Source organism: Mus caroli, chromosome 1, assembly GCF_900094665.2.
Source record: "Mus caroli chromosome 1, CAROLI_EIJ_v1.1, whole genome shotgun sequence".
Taxonomy (NCBI): domain Eukaryota; kingdom Metazoa; phylum Chordata; class Mammalia; order Rodentia; family Muridae; genus Mus; species Mus caroli.
Window position 1 is genome coordinate 143,818,656 of NC_034570.1, and position 27,344 is coordinate 143,845,999.

Genomic DNA, 27,344 nt, shown 5'->3' on the forward strand with positions numbered 1-27,344 from the left:
AGGAATGTGGAGCAGCGGTCATTCTCGTTGACTACTGGTGGTGGCGATGCTGCAAAATGGTACAGCCAGCTCGAAAGACAATGACAGCTGCTTCCAGCACTAAATATATTCTCACCATATGACCCCATGATCTGGTTCCTACATGTTTACCTAAAAGAGCTGAAAGCATACTGTGCAGACACCCACAGGAATGTTGCTTTGGCTTTGTCTATAAGCACCGGGAAAGCAGGGAGTAATGACAATGTAGCTCAAATGACAATGTATCTCAGCGGGTAGATGGAGAGGCAAACTGAGAATCAGGTTGATGAAGAGAAATAAACCATGTAACCATGGTAAGTGTCTTCATTTGGGTTTCTATAGCAATGAGGAGACACCATGACCAGATTGCTGTTCATCACCAAAGGAAGTCAGAACAGGAACTCAAACAAGGATGGAACCCTGAGACAGGAGCTGATGCAGAGGCCATGGTAGGGTGCTGCTTACTGGCCTGCTCCTCATGGCTTGCTCAGCCTGCTTTCTTATACAACCCAAGACTACCAGTCCAGGGATGGCACCACCTACAATGGACTGGGACCTCCTACATCCTACAGGCTTGCTTACTGCCTGATCTTATGGAGACATCCTCTTAATGGGGCATCCCTCCTTTCAGATGTCTTTAGCTTGTGTCAAGTTGACATAAAACCAGCCAGCACAGTAAGACATGAAGAACTTAAATGCATAGTGCTAAATGGAAGGACCTGAAGAGACTGGACGATGTATCACTCTGACTACCTCGCAGTAGCCAATTTCAAGAAATAGAAAAAAAGCAGCGTGGCTGGCAGAGGTCAGGGTGAGGAGGGATGAATAGATGTGGCACTATATATGGGGGATGTGGGAGTGACCTAGTGGAGGAAAAAGTGGGACTGGAAGGTAAGCACCACGCCTCCTGCTCCTGCCTGAGGCATCCGCTCCAGCTGTTCTCCAGCAGGACTCCAGCTGTACACAGCCGGATCTAAAGTGGCTCGGTGAGACCGAACAAGGAACCGGAGCCTAGGGCTGTGGCCGCTTCCTGTCTTCACGGAAATCCCTCCTGGGCGATCCACTCTCTCCCCTACAGAGTCCTTTACAGAGGAAATTAGATCCAACAGGACATAGGGTGTTTGTTATCCCCACACCTCCCTTTGGCCCTCGACTATGTAACCTCACTCTTACTCGCTAAAAAATTGTATGTAAGTTTTTGTACCGAACACTAAAAGTTAGATTTGCACTCCGATGCTGGTCTCCGGAGTCCTTGGGAGTCTCTGTGTCTCAGGCTCCACTTTATCCCCATTTCCTAGTCCTGGTTCTGATAACTATAGACTTAAGGCAGTGAGACACTCTGTGCTGCTTCATGATAAATGTGTGTCCCATACTTATCAAAACCTATAGAATTCTATAGCACAAGGTGAATCTTAACGACCAAGCACAACAGCTAATCAAGGGGAGCAAACGCACTGGTCAAGGGCAAGGTCGTCATCGGGGAACCTGTGTGGGGAGAAGGAAAAGGAGCCGAGCTAAGTTTATTGAATTGTAGGCAAAATATTTCCATTTACTCCGAAAAAAATCTAAAATGGTATTAAAAGTAGTGAATTCGTTTTCACAAAAAGCCTTTACATTGAAGGGATGAAAGAAACAATGGTGGTGGGAATAATTTTTAAACACACAGAGAGCCTCCGAGGTCATGAAAACCTGATTGTAAACTCTACAACCAGTCTTGCTGCCCAGCCGTTTCTTCACTCCGGGATTCTCCCACCACCAAGTTCCCACCTCAGGGTGCCAACATGGCTCAGTTGGTGTTTGCCTCAGGCTGGGGGACCCGACTTTAATCCTTGGCACTCACTTACAAAGGCAGGCTCGGTCTGAAAGATGGTGCAGTTGTTAAGAGCACTTGCTATGCTCGCAAAGGTCCCAGCACCCAAATGGCAGCTATACTTCGTGGAGCAGAGGCAGAAGGACGAGGTTCACTGGCGGGGCTAGTTTGGACAGTCGATGACCTCCAGGTTCAGGAGAGATCTTGTACTGTGTTTCCAGAGCGACACCTGCATTCACTCCCCAACATCTGTATGTGGCTCTCGAGCACTCCAGCCTTAGGGATCTGATACCCTTGACTTTCAGATGTCTTGACTTTCTCAGACATCTGCACACACATGGACGTATATACCTGTGCATGCACACAGACATATATGCACTCATGGGTGTGTGAATGTGCATGCACACGATTGTAAAGTAAATAGTTTTGTAAAAAGTAAGGCAGAAAGCAATTGAGGAAATCAATTTCGGCCTCCACAAGAATACATACACACATGCATGAAAATAAAATAATTGAAAATAAACAACCCGCTTGAGTTTGTTCAATGGACTCCCCTGGGAATAAAACAGGACTAGACTTTTATAAAGCTCTTCTGATTCATTGGTTTTTCTCATGAGCGTGAACCTGGCCTTGCCTGGTCAATTTGGAAGCTTTTGTTTGGCCAGGCTTTTTTCTCAAGCAACTGTAATGATGCTGACTGCCAGGCTGATTGTTAATTCTCCGTGATTATGTACAAGGCCCTTGAAATTTGTTTTCCTGTTTCTCCCTTGAGGTAATTCGGGGTGGCAATCAGCACATCTTTCATATTCTAAGGAGGCTTACCTTTTCTGCTCAGGGACAGCTTCTCACTGGAATTTCTACAAGAGACAACAGGAGCAAATTCCAACCCGAAGCTTGAACACCTCTTAATGAGGTGACTGTCTTAAACCCCTCCAGCTATGTAGTTCTTCCAATACAGACTCCTCGCCACCGCCACCGGGTTAAGCTCCTTGAGTTCTAAATCCTTTTATTTCTGGGGCTAAGGTCCACCTCCCTAACCTTTGAGTCACCAGTATTTGCTTTGAAGTTGACACCTCCTATTTAAATAGCAAGCACCAAACCTTAGCTGGTTCAGTGCCAAACAGATTGATTTCAATTATCACCTTTAAGCCACACCTTTCCTCTCTTGTAATTTTCGGTTTTCTTCTCTTAATTAGAAAGAGCCAGGGATTATCTGCACAAGACTGGAAGATTTATTGTGATTGGTGGTATTGTCTCTCCGGTCCACGACTCCTATGGAAAACAGGTGGGTTCCTTCCTTTGCCCTCTCTTCTTCCTCACCTGATAGCTCCCCTGGATAAAACCACCCTACTGTCCTCTCTGAGGAAATTCCTGGTAATGCTATTTAGCAGCATTGGTTTTCCTCCCAGGACCACTGTTTGACCTGGGTATCTGGCTATAACCGGAGGGCCAACTGCCCACCACAGCCAGCCAGCTGCTCTCACAAAGAGGAGTAAGCCTGCTCCGAGAACTGTGCTGGACTCTAGATTGGCAGCAGTTTAGGGGCTAAGCTGCATTGGACAAATACTTCCCAAGATTTTTATTTTGGAAAAAATGCCTCTCACATGGGAACTCTCCCAGTCATTCCTGTTTCTCCCATGGTTACTGTATTCACCAAACCAGGCTAACTGAGCTTAACCTAGGTCAAACCTATGCCGAGTAGCTGAGTGGGCATTGACTGGTTTGGACTGTTGCAATAGGATATACCATGTATTCTTCACACACACACGCACACGCACACACACACACTCATATATGCACATACACACATGCATGCATGTGCGTGCACACACACACATAAGCACACACATGTACACACACAGCATCACCCAGTGTCTGTGTATGTGGCAGAGGGACAAGTCAGGGGTCACATTCCTCTTTGCTCTCACCATCAGACATAGCCCCGCACTTCGTAACAGGGTGGTTTGGGCTGGTGTCTCTGGGCACCTTCGTAACAGGGTGGTTTGGGCTGGTGTCTCTGGGCACCTTCATAACAGGGTGGTTTGGGCTGGTGTCTCTGGGCACCTTGGAAGACTAAGGATATCTCCTACCCATGACTTTGTTGCTTCCCAGGGCCTTGTGTCAAGTCGGCACCGTCTCATCATGTGTCAGCTGGCTGTCCAGAATTCCGACTGGATCAGGTAGGGCTGGGATGATGGTGACAGAGGCAGGTAGCCCTGGCCTCATTGGGATGGAAAAGAAATTTGGGACCCACAAGGGTGAGGAAGTAGGAGAGATATTAGCCCTGTACTGGCCCTAGTTAGGTGGATCTTCACTGGTGGCCCAACTGATAATTTTGTTTATTTTTGAACCAAACAATCAGGCTCACAAAATTAAAGAGTTAGCTTAGGGAGTTTCTGTCTTTGGCTCCCGGTGTGGTTCTTAGAGTTTCCCAAAATATCACTGGGGAAGGAGCCTGGTCTGCAAATCCCAAATGGCTCTCATTCACATCCCCACCAAATTCCATTGACTCTCACCCATAACTCACTTCTTCTCAGAGAAACTGGGTGGCCTTGATTACCGTTCATTTCTGAACTCAGAGTCCCTCCAGGGTCCACACTGACCCCTGGACAAGGTGTGGGGCCTATGAGTGGGGCTCTCTAGGGCATCCCTACCAACAGGGACCTGAAGCCATCTTCTTGATTCTCCGCCCTGCCCCCCCACCCCCCAACATTAAACTCAGAGTATCATTAAGATGGCAGCACTTCTCATGCTCTGAGCCAGCAGTGTAATTAAAGCAAGCTTCCACTAATTATGCTAATTATGTCCCCCAAGTTCCTACCGTTATAATTTGCATGAGAAGATGGTGTTTAAAAAAAATAATGGCACATCATTTGCTCTTTAATTTCCTATGCTGGAGAAATAAGCAGCACCTAGAAGTTTCCATGAGGAGAGGGGCATGGACCTTAGGGTGTATGAGGGATGCAGTTAACCCAGGAAGGATGGGCAGGCAGAACTGAAGGCAGTGAACAAAAACCACAGTAATAACTAAGCAGTGGTTTGTGTGGGCCTGCACAGTGATTTGTACAAGAAGTCTGACCCTTGAGGGACTTTCTTTGGGGCTGAGGACTGGAAAGGTGGCTCAGAAGTTAAGGGCATTTGCTGTTCTTCCAGAGGTCATGAGTTCAGTTCCTAGCACCCTCCTCGGACAGCTTACTACTGCCTGTAACTCCAGTTCCTGAGGATCTCACACAGATAATTAAAAATAAATCTTAAAAAAAAAAGACACAGATTAAATGCTGGAGGACAGCCTATCTGCGATCAAGTCAGGTTTAGAAACTACACCTCTTAATGCTCTAAATGAATGTTTAATTCCCTGCGGGAAATGAATCCAGAGGGGGAAAATGCTGGCCAGAAAGCTGTTCCTGCTTTGACGTTCTTAGAACATTCTCGAATAATTCTTTTGTTGATCCAGTGAATGCTTACTGAGCGCCTGCCTCACTTGGAAGGACAGAACTGAGATGACAAGGGAGTCTGTGGGAGAGCCCTTACCCGGGGCACCTGATTGGCCAGGCCAGGTGGGAGGGACTTGCTCACCTCCCATACTTGTGTGCACAGGGGCAGGGCAGGAGGAACCAGGTGAGGACAGACAGAGCCCTTCATTTTTACTTAGTAAGATCTCAACTCAGGAAACCTGAGGTGCCTGTTCATGGCAGGGGGTGGACAGGGATGCTCAGCCGTTAAGAGTGCTTCTGAAATATCTCAATTTAGCAGCTCATTAAGTTGGCAATTGAGGCCATGTGAGGCATCCGTCTTGGGCAGCATCCCTGCTCACTTCCCAGCTTCCTGTTCCAGAGGAGTTAGCTGTCCTGCGGGTCTGAACCTTCCAGTCTAGCTGCCATGCCTTACTTCCAGCCCCAAGGCACTACACCACTGATGAGGCTCATCTCCAGGGCTTGCAGCCTGATGAAGCAAGCCTCAGTCCTTGCTTGACAAGCCCCTGGCTTACTTAATCCTCATCACAATCCTGTAAGAGCCTGAAGATTCCCTTCTTCTATATAAGAACAAGTTTCAAGACATCCTGCTAAGCACTATGGATATAAAATTCCCCAAGCCCTCCCACTAGAAAGAGTGCTGAGATCGGGATAAACTCAGGGAGACTCATACCACTGTCTTTGTTACCTGCCTATGCAAGATTCCTCTCAGTTTACAGACAGGGAAACTGAGGTTCATGACCATATTCCACAGCCTGGTGTAACCTGCTTTGAGATCTAAGCACACAGCATGACCAGATTTGCTAAGTTCCCTGAGCCTTGGGAGGAAGCCATGTAGAGAGAGCGCATGAATGGAAACTGAGAACAGCCTCTCTTGTCCCGGCAGGGTGGACCCATGGGAGTGCTATCAGGACACCTGGCAGACAACCTGCAGTGTGTTGGAGCACCATCGAGACCTCATGAAGGTAAGATGGGCTGTGGCTGAGGTTGCATGGATGGGCGGGGTTTAGGGGAAGGGCTGCTGGCCTGTTGACTTGCTGGCTGGCATCTGCTATCTGCTTCCCTCCCAGTTGTGAGGTAGACCAGCCTGTGTATGGCGCTAAAGAAGACAGTGGATTAGGACTCTGGAGCACCAGCCTTTCTCCATACCTTCTACTCTCTGACACGTCCTCCTTGTGTAGGACAGAATGATGTTGGGGCTGGATTTGACATGGGTGGCTATCATCAGCTGGAGAAGCAAACATCAGTTGCTGTGAAGACTAGGGTTGTAAGACATCAGTGAGGAGAAGAAGGGGTTGGGCAGGGGAAGAGAGGTAACCATTTGGGCTGAGAATGTACCTCAGTTACTAGAGAAGGCTAGCTTAGCATGAGCAAAACCCTGGGTTTGATCTTTAGTACTAGATAAAATCTGGAAGTGGGGATGTACACCCCTATATAGGGAGGTAGGGGTTGGAGGATCATAAATTCAGTGTTGTTAGCCTGGGCTAAGAAACAAAGGACATTGTTACACTTGGTCCATGTTGCCGGGTTCCCTCCCCATCTATTAGGAACCCACAGGTTCTCAGTCCAGGAAAAGATGCCATGACTGAGGAACAATGCTCCTTCATTCCCATGCATTCCTCCATCTAAGAACCTCCCGGATGAGTGTCAGATCCCTGCTTCATTATCAGGGAACAGGAAGCAGAAAGAGGAGCCTGTATAACCCAGGACACACAGTGGACATTTATTGACCAAGGGTAGAGGAGAGCTCCTGTGTTCCTCCACTGCAGTCTAGAACCTTCAGTGACCTAGAGCTGGCTGTGTACCAGCATCCCCAGCCACAATGTAGGCACAGTGTCCTCCACAGATCATTATCAGCCCAGGGACTCAACAGTGACAGGATGCTATCCATAGCCCAAACCTGACAGATATAGCACACTGCCCTTTGTGGTCATCTCCCCACACTGCGAGTGGAACATCCCTGGCCCTGTGTTACCTAAAAGGGGTCATTCTGATCCAAGGAGACCTGTATCCCACCCCTCTCCTTGCCGTTGGAGGGGCTGTCACCACCCTCTCTTCACTGAGCAGCCTCTGACCGCCCTGCGCTGCACCAACCCCACATCCGGGCTTCATTTTACTACATGAGATGAGGGTCCCAGAACATCCTAGTAGACCAGGAGCAGGAGGAGCATGGAGCACTCTGCTGCTCAACCTATTACTTTCCTCTGTGGAAGTAGACAGAACCTCTATCTTCAGAACCCTTCATACCTGTCCTGATTCGGGTTTTGGTCATCTGGTGAGACAGGTCAGCCTCACTTACTCTTCTGGGAAGTGTCCACAACCAAATGATAAAAGACTGCTCAGAGCTGAACAGATGGCTCAGCAGTTAGAGGGGGCTCATGTTCAAGGCAATCTGATGCCTCTGTTGTCTGTAGACCCTGCTTTCCTATGCACCTACCACACAGACACATACATACATATATACATACATACATACATAGAATGAACGATACAACTTTTTTTAAAGATACCTAATTTCCTGTATAAAGGTGTGTCAGTCAGGATAGGTGAAAATGTGCTGTGGTAACAAACACAATTATCAGTGGCTTACATCAGTTTATTTCTCACACTTGCCACTTGAGTTGGGGAGGGGAGTGTCATCTGGGAATCCATGGGGTTTTTTTAGTCACACAGAGGCCCTAAGGAAGCTTCAGAAATGGAGAGCCAAAAACCCTTCTGGTATCCCTGAGCTCTGACCTAGGCATAATGGCCATAAGGGCCTGGCCATTGTTGGGTTGTCCAAATGCCTTTCTGGGCACTTCCTCTGTTACTCATGCCCAGAGCTTGAACCTGAGCCAGAGAAACACATTCCCAAGCTCCAGCTGAGGCAGGCTGGCAGCCTGCGGAGGCAGCCGCAGAGGCAGCCTGCAGAGGCTGGCTGATAGTGCAGCTTCCAGATGGTCCACAGCCCTGCAGCCAGAGCTCAGTGCAGCTTCCTGATAATTCTATGTTTCCCAGTCCTGGGATAAGGCTGGTGCTCCTGGCATGAGGGGTAAACTTGCCAGGGAGGTGGCCACTCGAGGCTGGGTATGTAAAAACTGCTGCGGACAGGAGAGCCATGGAGCGCAGAGCAAGGGACAGGCAATGGTGGGGGTAGGGTGTGTGTGGCCAATCATTTCCTTCCTGGCAGAGCAAGGCAAATGGGACCAAGGATGCAGAAAGAGAAGAAATGTCCTTGGCCACAGAACAGCTGCTAAGTGCCAATGTGACACTGTCTTTTCTGGTGATAAAATAATAATTAAGACTGTAGATTACCCCTTCAATTCCATCAGCCACAGTTGGGCAGAGGATCCCACAAAGCAGGCTGGGAAGCTGTCTTACAGATGCAGTTGGATGTCCCTGTGACCTCCTCATGTTAGGAGCAGTCGGAAGTGATGGGTTAGCCCACCAAACAAATGCCTGCTCTTCCAGGGCTCAGGACTCCAGGCATTCTGCCTGCAGGATCCCCTTTAGAAGCTGTGCCCCGAGAGTCTTCCTGCTCATCTCTGGGGCTTGAGGGTTCTTTCACAGCAGGACTCCAATCCTGAAAATGCAGTGGGTACCATCACCTGGGAGATACTGACTTTTGGAGAAGGGACCTTAATTATGCACTTAATCTCATGATTCTCTGTCACCCTCTGACCCTGGATAAAGGAGGGTTGCTTCTGTCTCCACTGTGGAGAAGGCTACTTTCTCAGCCCTGTACTTTCTCCATCACTGAGGGAGCAGTGGGCTTGATAACACAGGATGGGGGATAATGTATCTCAAGTTACCGTGCGGTTCTGACGTGTGATGAGCAGGCCTAAGGGGCCTTGAAACGCACCCCACACTTCCTGTGACACAATACATCCTGCTGTCTACGGCACTGGTGTCTAGCTGGCCAGGTTACTGACATGTCTAGCTGGCAGAGGCTGAGGGGGTGATGAGGTCTGTGGTCAGCCTGACCTTTCCCAGGCCTGCAGAGCCCCCTCACAGATATGATCTCATTTGAGTCATGACACACAGAGGATTACATCAAGTCCTACCAGGTGTCACAGACTTTACACGTACGTGCTCAGGTAATTCTGCCACAGATGAAATGGATTAAGGTGGGCCTGCCTTCCTGAGGTGAGGGGCGGTCCTCTGGCCAGGAGATTGGCCTGCCTAACTGGGCTAACTCCTAAGGCAGGAGACTATGGCTGATTTCCACCTACATGTAGATTCCTTTGTTTGTTTTGTGTGTGTGTGTGTGTGTGTGTGTGTGTGTGTGTGTGTGTGTGCTTTGTTTTAACTGCAAGGGATGGCTGAAGATTGTAATCCCAGCACTCAGGAGGCAGAGATAAGTGGATCTCTGAGTTTGAAGTCAGCTTGGTCTATAGAGTGGGTTCCAGAATAGCCAGGGCTACACCAAAAATAACCCATCTCAAAAAGTAAAAAATAAAAAAAAGGAAAGTGAAATGTCATCCTCAACTACACAGTTGGAAGCCAGCCTGAGATGCATCAGAGGCTGTTTCTTTTAAAAGAAAAAAGGTAACTATAATGTCAGACTTGAATTAAAATTAAGGTTCAGGAACAATTAACTGTCTAAGGTCACATAGCTAGGTGGGAACCCTGGACTGGAGTGCAGGGATATGTGATATGCCTCCCAAGCTTATCTTGCTGAGCTACCCTGTTTCCTGCCAGTGTCGACTATGTGGTGCGGCTGCATCTAGAGCCAACCCCAGGACCCTCCCTGAGCTTGAAGCTGACTCCCTCTGCCTGAGATGGTTATCCACCGGGCAATTGGGCCGTGAGTCTCAGTACCCCTGGGCTAAGGACACTGACTAAATGCTTCTCCTCTCCCCAGAGGGTGACGGGCTGCATCCTCTCCAACGTCAACACGCCTTCCATGACACCTGTGATCGGACAGCCACAGCATGAGAACACCCAGCCCATTTATCAGAACAGCAATGTGCCCACCAAGCCCACTGCAGGTAAGGGATGCTGGGTAAACTCCTTAGTCTTCAGAATCACCTAGAGGGCCAGCCCAGGATTTGAGTTGGTCAGGCTGGAAGGAGGAAGAGGAGGAAGAGGCTTAAGGGAAGGAAAGAGAAGGAAGAATGGAGGAGGGAGGGAAAGAGAAGGAGGCAGAAGAGAAGGGAAAAGGGGGAAGAAGGGGAGGAGAGAGGAAAGGAGAGAAGAGAATGTGCCTTCTGAAGGATTTAAATATAAATACAATTGCCTTAAGTAGGGATTTAATATGTGAAAGGGAACATTTTTCTTTGCCTCTTCTAGGGAGCTCTAGGGTCTCACCCAGGGTCACAGTGAGGAAGTAGCAGAGCCATGAGTCACATTGCATACAAAATGTCCACATTCTTGGCCCACCTCCTCAACAACAAAGAACAAAGCCACCAACACTTTCTTGCACTAGCTTTGTGCGCCTTACGTGCTGTGTGCGCTATTCTTGTGTTCTCACTGAATGCAGTAATTCTGTGACATATATGTTGTCTTTCCTTGGACCAGAAGAACCCAAACAAAGCCCAACCAACCAAAAAACCCAACCAACCAATCAAACAAACAAAAAGGTACATGCCCCAAAGCAGTGGTTCTCGGCCTGTGGGTGGCAACTCCCATAGAAGTTGCATATCAGATATTTACATTATAATTCAGAATAGTAACAAAATCACAGTTGTGAAGTAGTAATGACATAATTTAGTGGCTGGGAGTCACTACAATATAAAGAACTGTATCAAAGGGTGTCAGCATTTAGGAAGGCATTTGAGAGCCACTGCAAGGATTCTCCTAGGTAAATTCCAAGAGATGAAGCTGGGTGTGGTGGCAGACACCTACATCCTAGAACTTGGGAAGTAGAACCAGAAGGATCAGGACTTTATGATCAGCGTGGGCTGCATGAATTGTTGTTTCAAACAAAACATAACCAAATATAAGTTCTAAGAGATAGACACCCACTACTTTTCAAACCCAGAGACCACATGCTAATATATGACTGGTCTTTTATAAACATAGTAATTTATAAAGAAGAGCTAGGATTCTCGGTTTGCATGCAGCTATACTGGATACTAAGAAAGTTTGGGGACTTCTCTGCTAAGTAGGATACCCGACTACTGTGAAGACCATCTCCTTCGCCCAGCAGAGATGATTCCAGGGTGTAGTCTGCCACAGGCTGAGGTTCGTTGAATTTGGGTACTGCTGTCCAGTGGAACTGATTGGCTTGGGACAGATGCATTGAGGAGCTCCTGAGAAATGTATTAGTCACAATGGCTCTCCATTGCTGTGACAAAATGCCTGAGAATAATCAACCTTAATTGACAAAGATGTACGTGGCTCAAGTTCCAAAGATTTTAGTCCAGGGTTACCCAGCCATGTTGCTCTGATGCTCTGGAAGCATGCAGCATCATGGGAGTGGGTGGCAGAGGAGGAAGCTCACTTTGCGATAGCTGGAAACAAAGGAGAGGAAGAGAGGAGGAAGGACACACCCCTAGTGACATAACTTCTTTCTATCAGACCCCACCTCCTACAGTGTCTACCACTTCCCACAGTGTCATCAGGCCACAACACATGGCCTTTGGGGAACATTTAAGATTCAAACCATAACGTTAAGAATTGGAAGAGCAACCCTGGCAGTGGTGGCGCACACCTTTAATCCCAGCACTTGGGAGGCAGAGGCAGGCGGATTTCTGAGTTCGAGGCCAGCCTGGTCTACAGAGTAAGTTCCAGGTCAGCCAGGGCTATACAGAAAAACCTGTCTCGAAAAAACAAAGACAGCAACAAAAAGAAAGAATTGGAAGAGCAGAGCGGCTTGGATGCCCCTTAAAATTGCTATTGAACCCAACATACGCACATTACACTCATTAGGGTGGAAGAAAATAAATAATACAACAACATGCTAAGCAATAGTTCTCTCTGGAGGTGGGATTGTGGGTGCTGCTCCCTTTTCTCTTTATATATCCTCCTTTCCTCTATTTTCCACTTTTCAACAATGCAGTAAACATGAGCAGAGAGTAGACTGCCATATATGGCTCACAGTGCTTGTACCTTAGACTCAAGAAAGAACTTCCAGCAGTCACTGTTCTGTCCTTCTCTCTCTCTTCCTTCCTTCCTTCCTTCCTTCCTTCCTTCCTTCCTTCCTTCCTCCCTCTTGCCTTCCACTTTCCAGCCCCACCCTCTCCGGTACACCCCTGTTTACAGTGGCCCCCAAAGCTGGGCTGACGTGAGTGTCAGGTGTGAGTGGTTCTTTCCCTCTGTCTCTGTCTGTCTCATTCTCTCCCATAGCCAAGATCTTGGGAAAGGTGGGAGAAAGCCTCAGCCGAATCTGCTGCGTCCGACCACCAGTGGAGCGCTTCACTTTTGTAGGTAAGGTGACAAAGGCTGCCTTTCACTGCTTCATCTTCTTTCTCACCTCCCTTCATACATCAGCAGGTTGTCCCACCCCCAGAGACTCATATATTGAATTGTTAATCCCCCCCGCCAGGACAGTATTAAGAACTAGAGTCTTTGAGAGAGGATGGATTGCGCGCACACACACACACACACACACACACACACCAATAAATAAGCAAACAAACAAGATGTAATTAAAATTGTTTTCAAAGAAAATGCCCCGCAGAGCTAGCTCTCCCTTCCCACCATCTGAGGACATAAGGAGATGACAGTATCCATACTGGCTCCTTCATCTTGGGCTTTCAACACCCACAACTTTCAGGAGTCAATTCCTGTTGTTTAGAGGTCATCCCTCCCATAGTATTTGTTGTAATGGCCTGTATGGCCTTGGGCATCCTTTTGTGGAGTGGTCATTTGTAGAGCAGCAGTTGAAAGAGACCAGAGACAAGCAGGAATGCCAGGCCTACAGTGTGGAGAGCTGACGGGAGCAACAGGGTGTGGTGATCCCCAGAGGCCTTTTGTGATCCTCTCCCTCCTCCAGCCTGTGCTCATCCCTCACCCCGTGCTCCATAAAATGTGTCTAAAACACACTGGGTGTTCCCCATGAGCCCTGGATCCCACAGATCTGCTCAGCCAGTGTCTGTTCCTCCAGTGGACACTCAGGAGCCATCCCTGGGCTCCCACTATCTTTTGGGTGCTCCCCAAAGACTCAGCTTGGGTGAGAACTTTCCCCTTCTAACTCCGGCTGCCTTCTGCCATTTTGGAGGTTCCAGTTTGGGGCATATTGAGAGGGAACTAAGAGACAGCTGAGGAGGCAGAGGCAGGGACAAGGCAGCTCGCCTATAGATTTGTGTGTGCACACGTGTGTACCTTGGGCACCTCCATGCAGACAGTACACACCAGGAACAAGATGCCAGAGGCATGATCCTTCCAGATTTTGTGACATCCCACCAGGGAAATGACTCAGCATGCCAAATTTGCTGGTTCTTTAAATCAGGAAGCAACTGGAGTGGGAGGAGGCCACCTACCGTGACCCCAAATTCTGTGTCCCAGGTTCTGAGGGTACAGTTCTTGAGGGCAGCCTTCCTGGGGTACAGATATAGAAAGCACTCAACGTGACTGTGTCTGTCAATGGTTTCCCCTTGAGATGGTCTAATTATGAAAATCCCAGAAATACAAGGGTCTGCCCAGCAGGGGGTGAGGATGCTTCCTGTCAGTTGATACATCTTTCCTCATCTTACCCCAGCTTCTATCATTGAGGAGGCTCTCAGATCCCTAATGCTCTTCTCTCTCTCTCTCTCTCTCTCTCTCTCTCTTTCTCCCCTGTTCATCTGTCCATCTTACCTTAACCTCTTCCCGTCTATCCCCACAGATGAGAACGCCAACCTGGGCACAGTGATGCGGTATGAGGAGATCGGTGAGTTGAACTCTGACAGTGGGGACTTTTGGAGCCTCTTGTCTCCAGTCACCTGGGAGCAGCAAGTTCGGGAAGGGTGGAGGCTTGAGACCTGGAGTGGGTTTACAGCCAGGTCTACGGTCAGAATGTTCCTTCTGGAGTCTAAGATCATAATCTTACCTAGAGCCTATTGAACATCTTCCCATTAGACTCACTCCCCAGTAGTAGATCAGCCATCAATCTTCACAGCCTCCCCTCCCTCATCTAAAAGAATGAAAGTCGAGCATCAGTGAGAGAGACCATTGTTTTTGCCCACTGATACTGCAGACAAACAAGGCCGTTTCAGGTTTTTCAGTGCTTTAAGGAAGAGAAGGAGGCCAGGGTTGGCTGAAAGCCACCATGTGGCTTGCCTGCAGCCTTGGCTGAAGCTAAGGTATCTATCCCACTGTCTGTGTGAGGCCCTGGTGCCCAACCCAAGCCCAGAGTAGGTAGAAGGTAGTTACAAACATCTGTTGGGGGCAGTGGGAGAGAAGGAGCTGACAGCTGGGTAAATCAACAAATCAGCAAAATGAAACCTTCCCTGGGTTCCAGAGTGAAAGGCAGGTGGGAAACCCAAGTGCCTGCAGCTGGAAAGGAATGGCGGAGGCAGGCAGGAGTGGAGCTGGAGCTAGCCAAAGATGATGAGGAGAGTCAAGCTGGTGGATGTCTAGAAGGAGAGGCAATTTGGTATCCAACCAGATCGGATTTAACTTCTAAAGATGTGTCAGATACCTTGTGGATACTCTTCTGAGGGTGCACCCGGGTTTGGGCTCCTGCTGTGATCGTAAGATGGCTGGTGTGTCTAAGCACCTTGATAACCAGCAGATGCGATAACGTTTTGAGATGTAGTCGTGCCTGGGCTATTCCTGTTGCTTTCCTAGAGCCATTTATAAAATGTTGACAACTGGTTACTAAACAGAGCAGAGCCATTAGTGAGAATGGAGTGCAGTTAGCACACAGTTAGACTTCGTTGAACCAAAGCAACTCAAGAGCCTCACCTCTTATTTACCTTTTAGACTTTAACATCCTTTACACATCAGCTTGTCAGCTCTGAAGTCTGCAGGAGAGTGGGCACCTGGCTTTCTGGCCAATCGCCGCAAAGCAAACAAGTTCTGTAAGCCCAGAGGATCCAAAGGCAAAGCAGCCAGCACCCAGCACCGAGTTCAAAGCTCTAAGCTCTGCATCCCTGCAGTCCCCTGTAGGAACTGTCACCCTGCTGCCTGTCTCAGTCCAGCAGAGCTCAGAACAGTCCTAGGATTTTTCAGTGTAATTTGTCTTTTCCCAGCCCCGAGAGCTTGAATTAGGCTATGCTGTCTCTGCTGGGGGAAATCCCCTCTGGCTCCCCAATCTGGCTTAGCCTCCTCTGACTGCTTTTGCTTTCTGGAAGGGAAAGGGATCCCCCTTGTCTGACAGGGAGGGCTAATGAAGAATTCTTGGCTTCTGAAAAGGAGAGCCGTGCTGCCCCTGCTGACAGACAGACTCCAGGTTCACAGCGATACAGGTGGCAGCTGCCTCCGTGTACCGTGGGAACTGGGATGGGCCACTGGGCTACACATAGCTGGAATTCCTGAGCAGGGAGTGTGGAGGGAGAGTACTGGCCCTGGCTGCTGGCCCTGGGTCAAGATGACCAGCGGAGGGAGGCAGACCCAGTGGAGGGCAAAGTGAGTAAGTCCTGCGAGGCTCTGGTACTCACAGGCTCCTTGCACATCACAAGGAAAATCCATCTTTTTTTTTTTTTTCCCCCTAGCATCAGTGAGCCCATTCTGTTTTCAGCAGTTGGTTGCTTCCCTCATGGCTCTCCCAATTCAAGGGCTTGTGGACTGGAAATATGGAAATCACTGCTGCCCTCCAGTGGCTTCATGTGGGACCACAGACTCTACTGGGGCCATTACCAATAAGCCCATCTGCACTGGTCCCGGGCGTGGGGCGGGGTGGGGTGAGTCAGAGGTTTCACCCTGCCTCTCTGGGCTTTAGCCTATTTTTTAAAGTCTCATATTATTCTTAGGCAAGATGTGAGTTCTAGCATAAGGATGGAAATCCCAGTTCAGGGTCTTCAGGGTTGGTGTTGCCAGCACTTAGGGACAGGCATTCTGTGTTGTGGAGCCACCCTGGGCACAGTGGGATGCCACTTAGCAGTGTCCGATCCACCAGATGCCAGTGACACACTTCTCCTCTTCCCAGGCATGACATCCAGACATTGTGAAATTGCCCTTCAACTGTCCAGGGGCTCTCGCTCAGGCAGCTCTCTTAGCTCTGCAACCACATCACCATGTCTGAGTCCCCTCTGGGTGCCAGTCACTGCCAGGCCCTGGGGGTAGAAAGACAAATTAAGGTTCTGTGCCAAAGAGATAACATAAGCTCTCAGTCTTCATTGGGTTCCCTGAGGGCGTGGACTGTGAAGACCCAGAGACAATGAGATAGATGCTGGCTACTTTCTTTTCCTGCCTCAATCCCATCTGGAGACTCTCAGGGGCAAACTCAACATCTGAAAGCCCTTGCCCAGCCCTGGGGTGTACGTCAGGCAAAGCCCCGGGCTCTTAGGGACCATGGTAGCAGCAGTGTCTGGAAGACTAGTGGTCAGCTCTGCACAAGCGGTCTCATTGTCTCAGATACAACACAGATACAACACGCTGAATAAGGCAGAAACCTGGGCAGCCTAAGATGTGCACTAAGATGTAGGACACTCTGAGGAATGTCAAGAATCTCTAGATTCTTTTCCTGTCACTCAGTTGAATCTCACCGTTTGCTACCAATTTTAAATGACAATGAGCCTCAATGGGATCATTCAAATTGGGCTTAATGAGGGGGAGAAAAAAAAAAAAGCAACGGACAGGCATGGAGTACCAAGGATAAAGGGGAGGTGGCCCCAGCCTTGCTTCCTTGAGCCCTTTGCTGAAGGCTATGTCCTCAGAAAGAAAGCGCACAGTTGATCAACTGGGATACTCCATCTTCGCAGTCAGAGGTCTCCCTCCATCCCATCACACTGCCGTGTTGGCACTTGTCGAAGGAGGCCCACTCTAATGGAGAGAACACAGAAATAAGTGCCTGTTATCCAGCCCTAGGGAGGCTGAGACAGGAGGGTCCAAGAGTTCAAACCTCAGCTATATAGCAAGTTTGAGGCCAGCCTAGACTATAGTATCAGAAAGGAAGGATGGGAAAAGGAAAGTAACAGCAGGGTGGGGGAGGGGCTCCGAGTCCTTATGCCGACATTGTAGCTGGCTGCTGTTAGAGAGCCCAGCCATCCTGTGCTAACTCTGAAGGTGGTGGTGGTGAGGTTGGGTTGGGGGTGTGCTGAACTATGGATACTCTGGGGTGGGGTTGTCAAGGAGACCTGAGCCCCACAGTTCTAAGGGTGCAGACTTTAGTGCTCTTGAGGGTAGAAAGCTGAGAGCTGGCGCCCAGATCCTCCTCTGATGCTGTGTGCCACCTCTGCTCTCCCTCCCCAGAGCTGCGCATCTTGCTGCTGTGTGGTAGTGACCTGCTGGAGTCCTTCTGCATCCCAGGACTCTGGAATGAGGCAGATGTGAGTAGCCATATTCCCAAATCTACGAGCAGCTGGGGGTGGGGGTGGGGGCATGGGAGAGGCATGTTTGATTTTGGCTTCTGTCTCCCCCCCAACCGTCACAGACTGGAATCTCTTGCCTCTTCAAAGTTCCCAAGAGGGCAATTCATTCACATGACTCTGGAGGAAAGTTCTCCCCTACCCCAGGCTTTGTCTCCTACTGCCTATTTACTCACACTCCTCCTCATCCTCACCCTGGGGAACCCTGGGGGAAAAAGCACTCCGAGTTACAGAATGTCTTGTTCCGAGCGCTGCCTGGGGTCACCGAGACCCGAGGGGAGGGATTCTGCCCTTCGGAAGTTATAGGTGTGGTTTGTTTCCTTTGCTGCCTTTGAAGGGCTGGTGACTACCATCCCAGTCTCCCCATAGCAAAAGAATGGGGGGTCCAGAGGGGGATCTCTGGTTAGAGGCATCCTTTAGATGACCGATTTGACTTAGGGGAAAGAGGCAGTTAAACCCAAGCCACTCAGAAGTTCTGACTCGCATGGCCAGTCCCCTGCTTTCCACACATGCTGTTCTCTCCTGCTGGTTTATTCATTCTCTCATGGGCTAGATAGCCTGAGCTAAAACCAGCTCCAACCTCATGGCCCTATGCAAATTGCTTTTCTGTTCGTTTTCTGAGAAAGGGTCTTGCTATGTAGCCCTGGCAATCCTCCTGCCTTGTGCATTGCTGGCATCAACACCAGACTTTATGTTTTGTTTTGTTTCGTTTTGTTTTTTTAATGAACTTGCTGGGTAACCATGCCAATCATTCAGCTCCTCTAGTTACCCAATGAGACTCACTTTGCCCATTGTTTGGCATGCCAGTCTGACAGTTGATGAAACAATTGCAAACATTACACACACACACACACACACACACACACACGGAGCCAGACGTGAATAGGCAGGCGCCCAAGGTCTCAAAAAGTTAAGGGGCACTTATGAAATAAGCAGGGTCTTAGGCTTGCAACAGATGATTGCCATGAAGAAAGTGAAGTAGCCTGTAGATGAGCCATCAGAGCTTTACCTGGGTTATGCTCCGAAAACAGTGATGTTAGTGGACTCTAAGGGTGGAGCGTTAGCCATCAAAAGGTCACCCACTGGACACTTGCATAGGTCAGTAGTTCCAACTACCTTCTGCAACCTCCAATTCCCCCGAAACACAACTTGGGCAACTGCTGTCATGGTGACTGGTCCGCCAAGTATTGTCTACGGTAAAGCTTGGGGGTCGGGGGGAGGGAAGCACGGCTTCCAGGGAGGGTTTAGGAGGAAGCTTTGCCCTTTGGAACTGTAGGTGTGGCTTGTTAGGCTTTGCCATCTTTGAAGAGGTAGCTACCACTACCCCAGGCTCCCCTTAGCAAGAGAATAGGGGTGTGTGGGGTTGCAAGTGGAAATAGCAAAGGTAAATGAGATCCTTCCAAATGCAAAGCAAGCCAGAAACAAAAAGCAAGAGGATTTGTTTGAGTTTGCCCTTAGCATCACTCCAGACTCAGGTTTTTAAAATCTGGTATGTTATTGACAGTGGTCTGAGATTTCAAAGAACTTCCTGGTACAGCACCCCCTGATGATAAGCGTTAGGAGACGTGATGTAACATGAAAGGGGACATTCAGAATCAGAATTTAGACTCCAGTTCTACCCCCAACATATCGTCTGAGTTTCTATTTTTCCCATCTTTAAAATGGGTATAATAATAGTGTTTACCTCACATAGATTTTTGAAGACTCAAATGACACTCTTTAAGTGTATGTTGTTGGTATCAGGACCTCCCAAACCTATGACATCACATAGGCGACCGCACGACCTGCCACCTGCAGATCTATTGCATAATTAACAGGAAACACCACGTGGTTTTTGCCTGTTGTTCTTGAGACAAGGTTGTCTTTGCCCAGGCTGGCTTCAGACTTGCTGTGTAGCTGAGGGTGGCCTTGAACTCCTGATCCTTTTGCCTCCATCTCTCCAGTGCTGGGACTAGACTTGTCCCATGATACCTGCTTTGCAACAAATGCTATTAAGAAACTTCAGCTAATGTGAACCAAGCACCCCGGTGCACCCAGTAGCTATTCGCCGTGAAGGGAGCGCAAGCGCTGTGCGCTGTGGGGGAGGGGCGGCAGAGGAGGACCATTCTGAGTAGTCCTTTCATCTGCCCCTGGAGCAATTTCCTGCAGGTGAAATTTTAAGCTTCCTTTCTGCTTTGGATTAAGTGGCTTAATCAGCTTTTGCCTTCCACCCTCTACTGGGTGCTGAGAAAGTAAAAAGTCACTGGCAGAGATTTCAGCAAAGCTGAGCGGTTGGGCCCTCCAGGGAGGCTGGAGCAGTCTGGGAATTTAGAAGGCTGAGGTTGGCAGCTGGTGCAGGAGTCTGAAGAGCCACTTGTGTGAGCAGGAAATCCCTGGGGCTATTTACTAAGTGGGACCTGCGGGGGAGTCTTCTGTAGCTGGAAGTAGGCTACTTGGAGCCTGAAACATACACACGGCCTTGTGCCCCTGATGCCAGTCTCTCTCCTGGTTAGGTCTCTACTGGGTAGATCTCATTTCCTACCTGATGCTTTGGGTCTCTCCCCCACCTCCAGTCCTTCTGGCTCTCCTCAGTCATTGGTGTTGAGCTTTTTAAAGCATTTAGAGCATGGGCTGATTAAGAAACAAAATTTAAGGGGCTGGAGAAAGGGCTCAGCAGTTAGAAGCACTTGGTGTTCTTGCAGACGACCTCAGTTTGGTCCCCAAAGTCATGGTCTGGCTGCTCACAACCACCTGTAATTCTGGTTGGGGAGGGAGAGAGAATGATACAAAGACCAGGATGACACAAACTTTAGGGGGATATGGAGCATGTGCATAAGGGACTCTGGTGACAAAAACATGTGGCGCAGAGTCATTGAAGGCCTGTGAACCTTGTTCTGGAATGCAGGTGGTTTCTAACACAGGGCATCTGATGTCCCCTTTTGGCCTCCTAGGGTACCTGCACTCATATGAAACACATAGAGACAGACAAACAGACACACACACACACACACACAAATAACAAGTAAATGTCACAGTGAAGTCTTTGTTCATTCCAATGTATTCCCTCTGATGATGTGGGGGAGGGGCATGCCACAGTCCTGACCAGTTTGACTTCCTGGATTCCCGAGAGTTGTCAGAGGATTCCTCTCTTAGGGGTGCCATTGTAAAAAACAAGGGGTACCCCCACCTTGCTTCCAGTCAGTCCCCAGTCTGAGATGGGTAACTTCAGAACATCTTGTGCCCGTCAGGGATGGATAAACCAGCACCAAGGAGGGTAAGCAGATAGCCTCACTCTTCCTGGGACTTAGATGATTTGAGTGCAAAATCCCCAAGGCTAAGGAGATAGTGTGGTGCTAGAGAGCTTCGGTGAGGCTCTGGATAGAATCCCCAGCATTGCAAAACAAATGGAAATGAACCAAATCCACAGACTGAGGTTGGAGAAGGAGCTCAGTTGGTAGAGTGCTTGCCTCGTGTGCCCAAAACCCTGGGTTCAATCCCCAGCACCATATAAACTAATCCCAGGACTGGGAGATGGGGGTAAGAAGATCAGAGGTTCAAGGTCATCTCTACTACCTAGTGAGTTCAAGGCCAGCTTGTGATGCAAGAAGCCCTATCTGTCTCAAAACAAAGAGGAAGAAGAAGGAGGGGGAGGAGGAGGAGGAGGAGGAGGAGGAGGAGGAGGAGGAGGAGGAGGAGAAGGAGAAGGAGAAGGAGAAGGAGAAGAAGAAGAAGAAGAAGAAGAAGAAGAAGAAGAAGAAGAAGAAGAAGAAGAAGAAGAATCAGCTAGAGAGATGTCTCAGACGTTAAGAGCACTGACTATTCTTCCAGAGGTTCTGAGTTCAATTCCCAGCAACCACATGGTGGCTCATAACCATCTGTAATGGGGTCTGAAGCCCTCTTCTGGTGTGTCTGACAGCTGCAGTGTACTCATATATATAAGATAAATAAATCTTTTTTTTTTTTTTTTTAAGTTCAAAATCTGAGCGTCCCACATTCTTAGAACTTCCTGTCTCAGGCTGACAGACAACCTGAATGTCTGGTCATTCCAGAGATCTAGGACATCCATCCTAGTTACTCCTGCATCTATCCTGTCTGGGGCAGTGATAAGAATCCCAGTTCCCTGCAGAAACAGTGGGGCTGGAGTTAATCAGACTAGGCTGCCTCAGCCTACAGCAGACCTACATCCTGATGCCACCCAGCCAATTGCTCTTTCCCAACTCTGCCCAGTTTGTAAGGTTTCTTCGAATCATTGCTCAGAGGTAAAGGGGGAAGCAATAGCTAAAGATACAAGGCTCTGAGCTAAAAGAGTCCCCGTTCAAACAGATCTGGTAAGAAGTAGGAGCTTGTTCATAGAGGGGCAGCCTCACTGTGTCAAATGAAACTGTTAACATCTTCTAGAAACTGGCTGAGTGGGCCTGCCCCACAGCAGACAGCCACAGTCTCTCCTGGTCCATCCCAGCCAGTATCATTTCCTTCAAAGTCCAGAACCAAAACTCTCCATCAAGGACTCCACACTCAGCCCCACAGTTCCCCTGCCGCAGTATCCGCTAGGCACAAAGATTTATCAGTCCACAGTGAAATCTGACCTCCTATGACCAGTGACACGACACACCCCGTCCCTTTACATTCCACGGAGAGAAAATTCCGTACATATTCATCAAGTTTCTCTCAAGTGGCGCACAAAAGAGCTGCTGTGTGGCCTCCTGGTTGGCATTTTTGTTCTTGTTTTATGGGGGGCATGAGGGGCAGGGATCAAGATCCAGGCTCCTGGACCAGCCTCGGAGCCTAGTAGCCAGCACCACGCCTGCTCACTTATATTAACAGGCTAGTTTCCTCTGTTACTTTGTATTCTCACGGCTGGTAAGAAAGAAAGGGCTTCTTTCCGCTCACAGGTGAGGGCATCGCAACAGGGGCCTAAGGCCGCTGGTCCCTCTGAATCCACAGTCAGGAAGCAGAGGGGCAGGAGTGAATGCTGGTGCTCTACCTATCTTCTCTGTTCTATTCAGCCTGGATCCCCAGTTCATGGGATGCTACCACACACAGTCAGGGTGGCTCTTTTCTCCTCTGTAAACACCCTTCCAGGCAGGCCCAGAGATGTGTCTCCATGGCGATTCTAAATCCCATCAAGTTGATGGCTTCCTTCAAGTACCCTAGTCCTTTGTTTTTCTGCGTCTGACAGAAACACCTGTGCAGGTATCCAGACTCGGGTCAGGAACTAGATTAAATTGAGGCAGAAGGCTCCTGGATCAGCTGGAGCTGAGACTTTTTTTTGCTCCTCCCTTAAACAAAACCCAGTTTGTGGCGATTTTCGCTCTGCCCGCCGAAGCCAGGTGCTTCGTCCATCATCTATCGGAAGGCGGGCAAATTAGCTCTGATTCAAGCGTTCCTCCCTCCAATCAATCTTTCAGCAGTGCCCTTGTGAACGTAAGCATGCGTTTCCCCTCGAGGTTCTTGCAGGCTAAAAATACCCTAGTTATTAGTGCTTACGTCGTTGTCCAACACAAAATTAAGCATATAGGAAGTGTGGAAGAGGTTTTGAACCCAGCTGGTAAGATCTCAGCAACGGTTGGATGTTATTTCAGTATTCTTTCATTGTTGTTAAGTCCTGGGAATTTTAGCTTATGGTTTCCTACACACTAGCCACCAAACTATACCCCTGTCTCCCTTTGATGGTTCCTCTTTAAATTATTTTGTTTTATTTATTATTATATGGCATGCAAGTGTCAGAGCACACAAGCGGAAGTCAGAAGACAACTGTGTGCAGCTGGCTCTCGCTTTCCACCTTTGCTTGTGGGTGCCAGGGATTGAACTCAGGCTCTGTGACAAGCACTTTTACTGGCTGAGCTGGCTTCCCGGTCTGTGTTTTTCATTTTAAAGAGAGATTCTTCCTAATTTTTCTTAACTAATGATCCTCCTGTCTCAGCCTTGTGAACAGCTAAGATTAAAAGGTGCCTCCCCAGCCTGGGCTCATTCTTTCATTTTGAACTATTTACTGAGCACCTTCTGTGTGACAGCAATTCTGAGTCTACAGCTAGGAGAACAGATAGAAACAAAATATTTGGCTAGTCCTCTTGCTTTCTAGTGGGAAAGCCAGACAATTAATGAATCATATTTGGCTGTATCTCACAGATTATCCGGTTTAACCCCTTTGACATGGAATCTCTATTCCCATCTTAAAAACATGGAAAGAGGACTGGCAAGGTGGCTCAGTGGGTAAAGGCGCTTACTGTCAAGACTGATGGCCTGAGTTCAATCCTCAACTCACGTAGGACAAGAAGAGAACTAGTTCAGGCAAGTTGTCCTCTGACTTCCACATACACAATATAACATGTATACACACACATAACATGTGCGCTTGTGCTCCCCCCCCCCCGACTAAATAAGCATAACGATTTAATAATATATACAAAAGGGGGGGCTTAAGCAAGTTGAGACTTGTTCTAGATAGTACAGCTGTTGAATGGTGGAACAGGGTCTCATGTGATTATTCAGATCCTTTGTCCAGTTAACATGGACCTGCGGAAGAATGACAGACATCCCTCAAAGCAGGCCCAGTGAAGGCACAAGCTGGGCATTGACTCTCGGCCTGGTTCAGGTTAAGCCGTCACAAAGCAAGAAGGTTTTCATGTAGGGAGGAGGCTAGGAAAGACCCAGTAGTGGGCAGAAGCCTGAGAGAGGAGATGGCTGATAAGTGAGTTGGTTCTCTTCATTTGGAAAGGCGCTGGCTTTTGATGGAGTGTGCCAAAATCACTGAGTGTAATGATTGCCTGTCCGGGCCATTCTCAGGGTCTCAGCATTTTAAACAAGCAAGAGTTAATGTTTAACTGGAAGGATTAAATACCTAAAGGTGATTTCAGACACCAGAAGTCCGCCAATGGAGACACTCTTTTCTTCCTGAACTTCTCAAAGTCTCACATTCTTTTCATTGGTTGTGCCCTACATGCCTCTAACCAGCCAGTTATGGACTAAGCGGCTTCCTACATCCATCAGCTATGGGAACATAACCAAAGAAAATAAACAGAGGAAGAGCCGGGGGCATTAACCACTCCAGAAGAAATCCCAGGGCCCCCAGATAAATGGAGCAAAGGCAAATGTGGTTATTCAGGCTCAGATGACTTTTTATCAAACTGCTTAACTCCAGCCCGGAAGCAGGAAGCCTGCGGGACTCTTCCAGCCTCAGGGGATTAGATCCCCACATTGCTAAAACCCAAGCTGAATTATCCACAAGAGAAGGACCCCCAGCCCCAGTGATTCGAAATTTGGGGGCTGATTTCTGCTCAGGGATCTCGTGTAAAAGGTGCTGTTGATTTTCAGGCTTTTGACACGAGGCCGGAACTCTGGGCCTTCCTTCCCACACTCCCAGTCAAGCTGGCAGCACCGTGGGGTTGGTTTCCTCTGGGAAACCCCTTTGAAGGAGCTTTCATTTGTTTGCATTGAGGGCCATCCTGGAAGTGCACTCCTGGCTGCCTGACTAGCCAGGTTGATCACACTAGTTCTGGACCAGCCTTTCCTCCTGACGGGGGCAGAAGCCAGAGCAGTACAGAGGATGCTCTGCTGGAGAGTGGTTTAGACATTCTCACAGATGGGGATTTATGCGGCTCTCCCCTTTCTTTACCCTCCCAGCAGTGCTTACAGCTGTATGCTCTAGGGGGCGGTAGAGAGCAAGGATCTGAGGATAACTGGTAAGAGTATTGAATTTTTTTTTTTTTTTAAGAGCAAGGTGGTGGGTGTTTTCCTTCCTTTGTGTCTTGGGTTTTTTTTGTTTGTTTGTTTTGTTTTGTTTTGTTTTTGTTTTGTTTTCTTCCTTCCATTTTTTAAAAAGATAGGATCTTGCTATGTACCCCAAGTTGGCCTCAAACCCATGATTTTCCTGCCTCAGTCCCTGAGTTCTGGGGTTATAGGTATACACCATCACATACCATAAAGTATGTTTTCAACTTGTGGTGTTTTGTTTTGTTTTGTTTTGTTTTGTTTTGTTTTGTTTTGTTTTTATGAGACAAGATTTTTCTGTGCCCTGGCTGTCCTGGAACTCTCTCTGTAGACCAGTTTCAAGTCTCTAAAATATGAGTCTATTGATGGACCTAGAAGAAGTGTGAAGCAACAGAAAGAGTCGTCAAGAGCGAGCGGCCCAAAAGTGTTGCGGCCTGCCCGCAGTCCACAACACGAACGGTTCAACTGAGAATGGCAGTTCGCTGAAAAGAGAGGAATCTAGACGGGGCGGAAGAAAGAATGGAGCTAAGACAAATCCTGATCAAAGCTCAATTTTACTATTTCCAGACACAATTCTACTATTTCCAGACAGTTATAAAGGAAGGGGGAGGGAACCCAATATCCCGCCAAGTAACTCAGGGTCCAGTAGCAGGACGAACATGTGTGTGCCTCCAGGCAGCAAAGGCAGGTTCCAGCAGTGGGCGTGGCAGGACGAATGAGCACGTACCTCCACCCTTGAGCAAGCAGGTTCCAGGCTGGGGGAAGGGAGGCCACACAAAAGGGATCAGATTCGATCACTAAGCTGTGTAGATAGGACAGGTTCCTGGAACTGAGACACACATCTCAGAAGACCGTTGTAAGGATGAGATGTGATAATGAAGCTCTGAGGAGAGTTCCTGTCACGTGGCATAGACCTTGGTAGATGCTTACGGGTGACCCCGTGCATCCCTGGCTGCCATCTGCAAAGGACACAGAAGGAGGCTGGAGCCGCTGGTGTGCTATAGGACGAGAAGAAAGTGAGGAGGGTTCTGAGCCCTGATGTAGCGGGATCACACTGGATCATACCAGGAGAGCCTTCCAGGCCTTCAGTGCATCTTGAAGGATCTTATTGCTATGAAGGATCTTAATGAAGTTGAGCCTTCTGATTAGAACACCCGAATGACCTCTCTGTGTTGGGATGAAAGACACCATCATTATAATCTGGGCTTCGCTTGTTTTACTTGGCTGCTTTTGCCAGTTGCTCATAAAGTGTTAGTCACTACAAGATATGAGTCACTGAGCATTAACTTGCCCATATCCTTCAATACAGTCAAAAATAATCTTTTGTTAAACCTGTCAGTTTGAATTTTTAAATTGTTTTAAATGATGTATTCATTTTTCTTTAGTTTTTGTCACATGTATACATACATATGTTATAGCCTGCTGAGTGCATTTAGTACTGACCACATGGTGTTAAATAACCAATTAGGGTACTTGTCCCAAGGGAAGACTGAGTCTCCTCATGGCAGTCATTAATTGCCTGCGACTTGTCATCCAGAGATGGGGACCATCCACACTGTGTGTCAACTGATGTTGCCATTATTCAAGTCTTGTTTAGGCAGCCATATTGTTGAGATTTCAAGAGTGCTGCTTTTCTGTCCCATATAAGACACAAACTCTTAGAATCTTCCACCCCTTTTCCTAAATGTTACCTGAGCCTTGGGTGTAGGGGTTGTATAGATGTATGGATTGGGGTTGGGCATGCCATAGTAAGTCCCTCTGGCTAGTTGAGGCGTTCTTTTCTTTTTCCTTCCCTTCCTTTCCCTTCTTTTCCCTTCCTTTCCTTTCCCTTTCCCTTCCTTTCCTTTCCCTTTCCCTTCCTTTCCTTTCCCTTCCCCTTCCCCTTCCCCTTCCTTTCCTTTCCTTTCCTTTCCTTTCCTTTCCTTTCCTTTCCTTTCCTTTCCTTTCCTTTCCTTTCCCTTCCCTTCCCTTCCCTTCCCT

The 27,344-nt window shown here is 48.4% G+C and overlaps 1 protein-coding gene across 2 annotated transcripts in view; it reads left to right on the top strand.

Moving 5' to 3' along the window:
- The window catches only part of Nmnat2 (nicotinamide nucleotide adenylyltransferase 2), a 161,229-nt gene that overhangs the window by 120,017 nt on the left and 13,868 nt on the right, over positions 1-27,344 (top strand). For both annotated transcript variants that reach the window (XR_003837781.1, XM_021171942.2), the window contains exons 2-8: positions 3,025-3,113; positions 3,941-4,008; positions 6,188-6,266; positions 10,145-10,271; positions 12,571-12,651; positions 14,051-14,095; positions 17,560-17,636. Coding sequence is in view for 1 of the 2 variants with exons in the window: in XM_021171942.2 (XP_021027601.1) it covers positions 3,025-3,113; positions 3,941-4,008; positions 6,188-6,266; positions 10,145-10,271; positions 12,571-12,651; positions 14,051-14,095; positions 17,560-17,636 (566 nt within the window). In the remaining variant the exon portion in view is untranslated. The remainder of the gene's footprint in view (positions 1-3,024; positions 3,114-3,940; positions 4,009-6,187; positions 6,267-10,144; positions 10,272-12,570; positions 12,652-14,050; positions 14,096-17,559; positions 17,637-27,344) is intronic.